Source organism: Babylonia areolata, chromosome 16 (genome assembly GCF_041734735.1).
Source record: "Babylonia areolata isolate BAREFJ2019XMU chromosome 16, ASM4173473v1, whole genome shotgun sequence".
Lineage (NCBI taxonomy): Eukaryota > Metazoa > Mollusca > Gastropoda > Neogastropoda > Buccinidae > Babylonia > Babylonia areolata.
The window spans coordinates 29848564-29860384 of NC_134891.1; the positions used below are offsets into that span (position 1 = coordinate 29848564).

Consider the following 11821-nt stretch of genomic DNA (forward strand, 5'->3'; position numbering starts at 1 on the left):
TACTTTTATTATCCCAATAAGAGAAAGACACACGTGGTGTATGTTGCACAATAGTATGACAGTCATTCAATATGAATACATAAAATGATAAACGTTTCTTTTATTCAGGTTTTTCCAGTTCAGTTGCTCACTATCGTATACCCCCTCCCCTCCCACCCCTCTCCTCTTTTTATCTTGATGTTTTGTCGTTGATGATTTTTCACATTGCAACCCGGTGACGATCAAAATGCATGTCATGTGCCATACTGTAAACAGTAAAGCCATTTCTCAGTCATTTCCTACTGTGTGTGTGTGTGTGTGTGTGTGTGTGTGTGTGTGTGTGTGAGTTTGTGTGAGTGTGTGTGTGTGTGTGTGTGTGTGTGTGTGTGTGTGTGTAAGTGTGCATCTTGTGTGTTGTGCGCTCGTTTGCGTCCATGTGTGTGTGTGTGTGTGAGAGAGAGAGAGAGAGAGAACTCAGAACTCAGAACTGTTTTAATGTACATGGGCCTTGGGCCACAATACAAAGGAGGCTTTGGTCGGGAAGGGGACAAAACAAAGGTTCATTCAGGTACATCGTGCGTGCAGAGGAATTGTCGACATTCAAAAGCTCTCTTTAAATACCTCTGCATACAAAAGTACACACACACACACACACACACACATATATATATATATATGTAGAGAGAGAGAGATTTTCTCTATGTTATATGTGCACACACATCAACACCCCCCCCCCCCCCACACACACGCACATCCTTTTTTCTTGAGATGTTGCTTTTTATGTTGTAAAGCCATAATCATATTGACGCCATTACTGTTGCGGGCATGCGCGTTAGCGTGTGTGTGTGTGTGTGTGTGTGTGTGTGTGTGTCTTTATGAACATTGTGAAGGTAGGTGTGTGCGTGTGGACGTGTTTGTGTGTGTGTGTGTGTGTGTGTGTGTGCGAGTGTGTGCGTGTGTGTGTGTGTGTGTATGCGAGTGTGCGTGTGTGTGTGATTACTTCGCTTGTTAAAAAACAATCTGTGGCATGCTTTAAAAAAAGAAGGTAAAGTGTCAACTTTACTTATGTGAAGAATCAAAGACGAATTGATGTAGCTTCCGACGTAATTATTGATTCTTCATTGATATGAACGTGCTTTACTGCGAACATGACAAACATGGCACAGTACATCATTTCTGTTAAGCGCGTGGCATGTCTGGTATAGTTTGACATTGTGTTCAGAAGTGAGCTCTGTCAAAACATTGAATGGAGTGACAGAAACTAGGACCTGCAGCCTGTCTTTTTCCTGGGGTTCTTGGTAAGACAGGAACACATCATCTGGAGAGCCGACCGATAGCCAGAACTCTGCTTGATGTAGATGAGGAAATTGCAGGAAGTGTTTATAAGTTCCAGCAGGTGAAGTGACGCAGCAGAAACTTTGAATAAATTGCACAGGTGGCCAGTGGTTAAAAAGCCCGGTGTACGACCGAAGGCAAGTAGCTGCCGCGTCACAGTTGGCGTCATACACGTGACGAAAACACAGCACACCGTCACCAGCATCCGCGTCACTGACACGTCCTGTTTCTCCACTGACGTCACGTTTGACGCAGTCTCCCGCCGCCAAGTGGCGGAGACTTTGAGCCGAACGATGATGGCGGTAGTGCAGACGGTGACAGTGAGGAGGCAGAGAAAAGGGAGGATGGCAAGCAGCATGAAGTTATAAACAATGTCGATGAGGGTTCTGTGGCGGAGGTAGGTGGGGGAGAGGTGGGAGATGAAGGTGGAGGTGTTGGTGAGGGGGTCGGTGACGTGCACTGTCTGGTACTTGATGCCCAGGGCAGTGTTGAGCACGGTCAGGATGTAGACAGCCACCATGACAATCACCACCCCCATGGTCCTGAAACGTCACGTCACTCACAACTACAGAATGCTTCACCCTCCCAACAACACTCCTCCGGCATCGCTCTCCCCATCTGTCATCACCTTCACATCACATCTGTCATCACCTTCACATCACATCTGTCATCACCTTCACACCACATCTGTCATCACCTTCACATCACATCTGTCATCACCTTCACACCACATCTGTCATCACCTTCACACCACCTCACATCTGTGTCATCACCTTCACACCACATCTGTCATCACCTTCACATCACATCTGTCATCACCTTCACATCACATCTGTCATCACCTTCACACCACATCTGTCATCACCTTCACACCACCTCACATCTGTGTCATCACCTTCACATCACATCTGTGTCATCACCTTCACACCACATCTGTCATCACCTTCACACCACATCTGTCATCACCTTCACACCACCTCACATCTGTGTCATCACCTTCACACCACATCTGTCGTCACCTTCACATCACATCTCTGTCATCACCTTCACATCACATCTTCACACCACATCTGTCATCACCTTCACATCACATCTCTGTCATCACCTTCACACCACATCTCTGTCATCACCTTCACACCACATCTGTCATCACCTTCACACCACATCTGTCATCACCTTCACACCACATCTCCATCATCACCTTCACACCACACATCACATCTCTGTGACCACTTTCACACCACATCTCCGTCATCACCTTCACACCACATCACATCTCTATCATCACCTTCACACCACATCTGTCATCACCTTCACACCACATCACATCTCTATCATCACCTTCACACCACATCTGTCATCACCTTCACACCACATCTGTCATCACCTTCACACCATATATGTGTCATCACTTTCACACCAAATCTCCGTCATCACCTTCACACCACATCTCCGTCATCACCTTCACACCACATCTCCGTCATCACCTTCACACCACATCTCTGTCATCACCTTCACACCACATCTCTGCCATCACCTTCACACCACATCTGTGTCATCACCTTCACACCACATCTGTCATCACCTTCACACCACATCTGTGTCATCACCTTCACACCACATCTCTGTCATCACCTTCACACCACATCTGTCATCACCTTCACACCACATCTCCGTCATCACCTTCACACCACATCTCCGTCATCACCTTCACACCACATCTGTGTCATCACCTTCACACCACATCTCTGCCATCACCTTCACACCACATCTGTCATCACCTTCACACCACATCTGTCATCACCTTCACACCACATCTGTCATCACCTTCACACCACATCTGTCATCACCTTCACACCACATCTGTCATCACCTTCACACCACATCTGTGTCATCACCTTCACACCACATCTCTGTCATCACCTTCACACCACATCTCTGCCATCACCTTCACACCACATCTGTCATCACCTTCACACCACATCTGTGTCATCACCTTCACACCACATCTCTGCCATCACTTTCACATCACATCTCTGCCATCACCTTCACACCACATCTCTGCCATCACCTTCACACCACATCTGTGTCATCACGTCCCTTCACACCACACGTCACATCTCTGATCACCTTCACACCACATCTCTGTCATCACCTTCACACCACATCTGTGTCATCACCTTCACACCACATCTGTGTCATCACCTTCACACCACATCTGTGTCATCACGTCCCTTCACACCACACCACATCTGCCATCACCTTCACACCACATCTCAGCCATCACCTTCACACCACATCTCAGCCATCACCTTCACACCACATCTCAGCCATCACCTTCACACCCACTTTATTTCTTCCCAGCATCACCCTACAACGGGCCATAACTCTTCCTCTGTGTCTGGACCTTACAGTGATCTCCCTCTTTTGCTTCATGAGAACCCAGCTCTTTAAAGTCCAACTGCTTACCAGAATCACTCCGCTTGCCCTCCTTTCGTCCATTTGTAGTTTCTGTTGCATTCTGTGCACATTCATTTACAGGTTGTACCCTTTTCCCTTTTGCGTCAGAGTTGGGAATATGTGTACAATGTTGTGTTAAACCTTTTTGTCTGTGCACAAGATTTGCTGCTACAAATTTGTTTGTTTTTTACCGTCATAATCATAATCGCCATCACAATTATTATTATTACTGTGACGATGACGATGATGATGATGATGATGATACAAAGTCATCCACGTTCAGCCTTTTTTTTCCAAAGAGTCCATTAATAACTGTCTCCAGTGATCTGCTGACTCTGAAACATTTGATATGACTCGTCACGACCAAGAAAGTAAGTGGAGAGAAAATTAACGATTGAAGAGAATCTTGACTCAGCACGAAAGTAGAACATGAAATGCAACAGACGTTGAACAACACGTGGCTATGCTCGTGATCATTCAGCTCATTGTGCAAGGGTAGGGTTGGGTGAAACATTGAGAGGAACCTGAGTGGCAATACAACGTAATGCATGTTCTGTTTGTTTTATTTGTCTCCCTCTAGTTCTTTTGATTGCTATCTTTTTATGTCACTTTGTCACTGAATCATGCTTAGACCAGTCACGTTGACAATAAGCATATATCTTGTCTTTGTGAGGTATATGAAGGATTTCAAAGAAAAGAAGAAACACTAGCAGTAGCAATCGACCTTGAATATGCCTACAATAAAGCTCAGTTTGCGCACCTCATAGAGCTGCTACTAAGATATGGAGTAAGTTTGACACTGACAAGATGGATAGCAGCAGCGCTTCAGGAAAGAACCGTCGTCCTACGCCTTGGAGATTGGTTGTCTGCACCTTCTAAACTTTCCATGGGACTGCCACAAGGGTCTCCGCTCTCTCCTGTCCTCTACAACGTCTACACGAAAGGCCTTGCAGACTTGAACAACAATGGAATAGCTCGGGTGCTTACTCTTGTGGATGATGGCCTGGTCTTCAAAACTTCGAAAGATGCTCAGGAAAGAACTAAAGCCGTCCAGAAACAACTGAACAATATCGCTCAGTGGTGCAAGGACACAAGATCTTCCATCAATCCAGTGAAAGCCCAAACGTTGCTGTGCACCCTCAACAACAGAACCGTGAGCAAATCACCACCGCCTGTGTCATTCGACGGAATTCAGATCGAGAAAACTGAATGCCTACACTACCTAGGAATACAGTTTGACAGGATGCTGACCTTCAGAAAACACGCTACACCACATCTGCCAAGCAGATACCTGACCAGCAGCGTAACCCAACGCGCTTAGTCAGGCCTTGAGAAGAAAAAAAAAGTTGTTGGACAGGTGTGCCTGCATACCTGAGCGTGTGTGTGTGTGTGTGTCTGTCTGTGTGTGTGTGTGTGTGTGTGTGTGTGTGCATATGTTAATATCTAATGATACACATACATGACTATATATGCATCAACACACACAAACACACACACACACACACACACACACACACACACACACACACACATGTAAAGGAACGCGGTCTCAAACGCAGTGGTGAGTCTCACGACTGTTCGGTGCCAGCGAAAGCCAGGCAAACGGACGAGAGACTCACTTTGTCTTGAAGATCTGACCAGCCTTCAAAGGGCTCAGCACACAGTGACACCTCTCCACAGCGATCAGCGCCGTGATGACGTTGGAGATGGCCTGGAAACCAAGGGCACTGCCCATCGTAGCACCACGGTGTCGGTTCTGCCAGAAGTTGCCCGCCTCGGGGTCCAGCAGACTGATGAGAGCGTAGGACTTGCCACACATCAGGAACAGCATGAAGCCTGTGTCTGACACTGCCAGACTGACAGAATGATGAACATACAATCATTCCATAACAACAACTATTATGATAATAATAGTAATAATGACAATAACAATAGATGAATAAGATGATGAGGAGAAGAAGAAGACGAACAAGGAGAAGATTTTTATATGGCGCTACAAAATAAGCTGAAGCTATAGTAGCTTTACTTATCTAATACATAAAATAACTGAATAAACACAGCTAGATTAGAGACATATAGAGGAACCCTTAGAGTCATAAAACACATTCATTTTGGCACAATGTAGCATCAAGCACCCGATTACCTATATTGTACTACACTGGACACTGAAATGTTCAATGTCATTAGCTGAAAAGCTCCAGTGACATAGCAGGTACTAATCAGAACAAAATGGTGCAAAAATGATAAAATGGAACAGAAATGAAAAACAGAATTGAAACAACATAAACTATTAAGAAATTTGTGACACTTTGGAATTAGCTTAAAGCATATGTGACAGGGGGGGAGGGGGGGATGTATCTTGTTTTCAGTCGTTCATCTCCAAGGTTTGGACAGTACACAGAAAACAAAGTACATATAAATCATATGATAAATATTTACGCGTGTAACATCGACACACATCATATCAATACAAACATATACTAAAGTACATATAAATCCTGAAATGACTATGACAGAGAGAGAACACTGAACACTGAAATGTTTAATATCATTAGCTGAAAACTCTGGTGACAAAGTGTAGTGGGTACTAATCAGAACAAAATGATGCAAACTATATACAATGGAACAGACAGGGGAAAAAACAAAACAAAACAAAAAACAAAACAAAACAAAAACAACAACAACAACAAAATAAAACCCCACGCAAATAAAACAACAACATGCACAATGAGAGATTTGCGACACTTTGTCACCAGCTTAAAGTACATGTAGCATGGGGTAATGTGTCTTTTTTCAGTCGTTCGTCTCCAAGGTTTGGACAGTAGGCTACACAGAAAACAAAGTACAGATAAATCATAAAATAACATGTAACATCGATACACATCATATCAATACAAACACACACTAAAGTACATATAAATCCTGGTTCAAATTGTAGATTGTCACCCATTTTACCTATTCTATCTAAAATCCTTTATTTTACCCTTTTATTTTCAATAAATCCATTTCATGTTAATTATGATTATCCTCCTTTATACATGTATATGTTTTAACCGTAACAACTCTTATCTCAACTGTTTAATGAAGTCCGTACGCGTGCGCGCGGGCGTGTGTGTGTGTGTGTGTGTGTGTGTGTGTGTGTGTGTGTGTGTGTGTGTGTGTGTGTGTGCGTGCGTGCTGGAGTGTAGCAATTGTAGTAGGCCTGAGAATCTTGTTTTGTGGGTTTTGTATTTTATGATATAGAGGATTGTAATTTCATTACCTATTTTTATATGCTTCTGTTTCATCGTTTGTGCTTTCGCATTTCATGTTATGAACTGGATTTAAGTGTGAAGCCGGACCAGATGTATGGATTTGTTAAGTGTGAAGCCAGACCAAATGTATGGATTTGTTAAGTGTGAAGCCAGACCAGATGTATGGATTTGTTAAGTGTGAAGCCAGACCAGATGTATGGATTTGTTAAGTGTGAAGCCAGACCAAATGTATGGATTTGTTAAGTGTGAAGCCAGACCAGATGTATGGATTTGTTAAGTGTGAAGCCAGACCAAATGTATGGATTTGTTAAGTGTGAAGCCGGACCAGATGTACACTCATGTGTAAGAAAAAGGGAAAACGTCTACAGCGTTTCACAGGGAATGCTATGGCGTGAAATGCTGCCACTGAAATACTACCACCTCAAACATCATGAACACCACTTACCAGAACAAGTGAAATGCTGCCACTGAAATACTACCACCTCAAACATCATGAACACCACTTACCAGAACAAACACAGATTGATTCGATCCGCCAATCCAAGCCGAACAAAGACAGCCATGTTGATGACGTTAGTGATGACGCCACAAGTCACGAGGACCGGAAATATCCCGACAAACAACACAAAGTCCACAATGTCCGCGACATGAGGGCTGATGACATTCCGAGGATTGTTGCAAGGTAAGAACACTGGGTCAGGATAGGCGGTGGAGTGGTTGGTGTGGTTGATGTAGAAGTCCATATCAATGGTGGTGAGTTGAGCTTCTGCACTGCTGAGGTGTGGGGGTGCTGTGCCCTTCATCATGGATATCAGCCAGTTGCGGCAATGCTCGCTGGCAAACACACGATTGCCGTGTATGTGCGCGCGCACACACACACACACACACACACACACACACACACACAACCACCACCCCCACCATCGACGACAACAACAACAGCAACAACGTTAACAGTGCTCAGAAGTAGGAAGAAGAAAAGAGAATGTGAGGAGGATGCAATATATATATATATATATATATATATATATATATATATATCTTTTAATCCGCTATGAATGGGTCTGTATACTCACAGCAGTATAGATAAACAGATAAACAAATAGATATACTAAAAATTACTTGGTTTGAACAAGACTGACAATGCCACACGATCCCCCTACCCAATCATCTTCACTTTCAGTCACTGAGGTAAAGCCCCTTGGATGGCAACAGGCTGCAAAATATCCAACTTTCCTGCAGTTCCAGTACTGTGCAGCCCCTGCTGAACATTCCTCTGTGCTGTGCGGATCCCCCTCCCCTCCCCTCGTACAACGAGAGCATTTCTGATGCATCTGACGAGCTTTATTTCCAGAAGTTTGCTGTCCCGAAGCCTTTGTCCAATCAGCAGAAGTGTTGCTTTTTTGGGTTAAAAAATTTGTGTGTGTGTTTTGTTTTGTTTGTGTTTCTTTTTCAGTACTGCTTCAGTTGCTGGACAGTGACTTCAGCATTGGTGGCCATGCACTTCATCTGTATCTGCGAAGTCTCTTGTATGCCACAGATTTTAAATGCTTTTTCCAAGTCGTGCTCTTTCTCCTCAAATATTTTTGTTTTGTTTTCACGTCGTCATTTCTGATGCCCAAGATAAGTCTGTCACGTATCATTCCGTTTTCTGGACTGCCAGAACTGCATGATTTGGCCATTTTACTGAGAACTGCTATTTGTATTTGTATTTCGTTTTATCACAACAGATTTCTCTGTGTGAAATTTGGGCTGCTCTCCCCGGGGAGAGCGCGTCGCTACACTACAGCGCCACCCATTTTTTGTATTTTTTCCTGCGTGCAGTTTGATTTGTTTTTCCTATCCAAGTGGATTTTTCTACAGAAATTTGTCAGGAACAACCCTTTTGTTGCCGTGGGTTCTTTTACGTGCGCTAAGTGCATGCTACACACGGGACCTCGGTTTATCGTCTCATCCGAATGACTAGCGTCCAGACCACCACTCAAGGTCTAGTGGAGGGGGAGAAAATATCGGCGGCTGAGCCGTGATTCGAACCAGCGCACTCAGATTCTCTCGCTTCCTAGGCGGACGCGTTACCTCTACGCCATCACTCCACTATACGTATGAATCTGCTATTTGCCCTTCTTGTTTGCTGTGAAACGGTGTAGCGTATATGGGTTTGTCCGAACGCAGTGACGCCTCCTTGAGCTACTGATACTGATACTGATACTGTGAAACGTTAATTTTTCATAGACCTCATGCGTTGATCCGACACAGGTCTTCAGACTCCGTGAGTACAGAGGCGATGTCTGTCTTTTCATCATCGTTTCCAATAGGGAGACCTTCATTCACTTCCTGTGTTTCCCCACTCAAACAAGCGAGAAACACGGCACACTTTTAGGTTCTTTCTTCCTTGTCCAGTCGTGTTGCTATGTTGCGATTTTTCCACCACCTATTGAACTTACTCCAGCTTTGCTCAAATCATCTGGGACATCCAGCTTTGACGGAGAAGGTATTTTGGCCGTAAAATGTTTGTGTTGCTCATTCACCATGACAGTAGAGCATTAATGCTATCACTCGACTGCAGAAGGTCATTAATGTTCACTTAATTGTAGAGTGTCAATGCTATTCACTTGACAGCATGGACAATACTATTCACTTGATTGCACAGTCAATACTGTTCACTTGACAACACAGTCAATACTATCCACTTGACAACACAGTTAATACTATTCACTTGACAACACAGTCAATACTATTCACTTGACAGCACAGTGAATACTATCCACTTGACAACACAGTCAATACTATTCACTTGACAACACAGTTAATACTATTCACTTGACAACACAGTCAATACTATCCACTTGACAACACAGTCAATACTATCAACTTGACAACACAGTTAATACTATTCACTTGTCAGCACAGTCAATACTATTCACTTGACAACACAGTCAATACTATTCACTTGACAACACAGTCAGTGCTATTCACTTGACAACACAGTCAATACTATTCCCTTGTCAGCACAGTCAATACTATCAACTTGACAACACAGTTAATACTATTCACTTGTCAGCACAGTCAATACTATTCACTTGACAACACAGTCAATACTATCCACTTAATTGCACAGTCAATACTACATTGTTCAAAACAATATTGCACCTCTGGAGTTGGCACAAAAAATAAAAAAAGAAGCCAAATTATATGCAAACTGCATTTACTGTTATATTAAAAAAAATTTTATTCTCTAAACTTGGCATTTTGATATGATATTCTGACACAACACCTAGAGCAGTCATTATTATCATTTTTTGTTCAAACAGGAACTTTTTTTGCTAAGCATGGAAGTTATATTTATTTTGCAAACGTTTTGGTGCAGATAGTAAAAAAGGGAAATTAATCTGTAATTAATGCTAGGGGAGTTATTTTGCTTTAAACTGATCTTTCTCATCTTGAACATTACATTTTGAAATTATTCTCAATACATAAAAAGCTTGTGTGTTTTACTCTCAGTGTACAGGACTTTCACTATGTTCATTGACCCAAGTGGTCTTTTTCGGAAAATACTAAAATCAATACGACGAGTGGACTTTATAGATCTATTGGCTGATCCCTGAAGGTCATGGGCAAAAATCAATTGCGTACACATATTTATACATAATCAAAGCGCGTGCTCATATTCTTCGCGAACGCGAACGACGCCATTTTGTTTCAAGTTGTTGACCTGCCCGTTCAATCCTATATTCAATCGACAATACACGATAACATGTGATGGAAAGTTGGAGAAGGAGACCATTAAATATCTATTCAGAGAAAGATTTGTGAATACCTCATCACTTACTGGATTATGCCCCAAACTGCCATAAAGATATCCATAAAATCAGTAGGAGTTCACACTAAAAATAATAAACCATGAGAGTTAATACCCTTGAATTGATGAAACGCAAAATTTTCCAGTCTTGACTTTTCTCTTCATACAACGTTTAGAAGTACTCGTACTTGGCTCTACATGTTATTAGTTTAACAAAATACTCAATTTTCATATCAACTTTAAAACTATAAAAGTAGAATGAACATAAAAGAGAAATTTAATCGACCGTGTCAACCGGGTGTAACTAAACTTGTACATCTATCTAGATCCAGAGAAAACGGCTAAATGTTGCAGTGTGATTGCGGCGATAGCCACATCTCCTTTACCGCGGACTTAAAAATAATTTTTAATTGTTCTTAAAGATTTTTTGAATGCCCAAGATACACCAGAATAATATGATTTTAACTCACTCAGTACGGCCAGTCCTCTCTTCTCCTCTACACAGACCCCTCGGATGTCCAGTGGGTGTCTGAATGACCCAACCTTTAGCAGATACACCAGAATAATATGATTTTAACTCACTCAGTACGGCCAGTCCTCTATTCTCCTCTACACAGACCCCTCGGATGTCCAGTGGGTGTCTGAATGACCCAACCTTTAGCCTCCGTCGTCAGAATTGTGGTATTCTTTGTCAGCATTCACGTCTTCAGTATAAGAGCCGTCCGCTTGCAATATTTTGATGATGGTAATTGGGGTGAAACGCTGTTAACGTCGTCTCTTTCGTCGTTCGTATGGAAAGAGTTAACAGCGTTCTCACTGCAAATACCGCAATCGATTTTTCGCCCTTTAAAAAAAGTATGTTTAAATATTATATTTTTGAACGTCAGTTAAGGAGCCACGATAGTGTAATGGATAAGACAGTTTCTTCTCATCCGAACACGCAGGGTTAGAATCTGCCGTTAGGACTTTTTTTCTTTTTTCTTTTTCTTTTGAC

At 42.8% G+C, this 11821-nt stretch overlaps 1 protein-coding gene across 2 annotated transcripts in view; it reads right to left on the bottom strand.

The window, feature by feature from the left end:
* Positions 1-1171: 1171 nt before the first annotated feature.
* Positions 1172-11821, bottom strand: part of LOC143290980 (uncharacterized) — an 11627-nt gene continuing 977 nt past the window's right edge. For both annotated transcript variants that reach the window (XM_076600567.1, XM_076600566.1), the window contains exons 2-4: positions 7536-7862; positions 5394-5630; positions 1172-1856 (exon numbers count right to left, since the gene is read on the bottom strand). In XM_076600567.1, coding sequence (XP_076456682.1) covers positions 1241-1856; positions 5394-5630; positions 7536-7834 — 1152 coding nt within the window. In that variant the 5' untranslated portion in view covers positions 7835-7862 and the 3' untranslated portion in view covers positions 1172-1240. The remainder of the gene's footprint in view (positions 1857-5393; positions 5631-7535; positions 7863-11821) is intronic.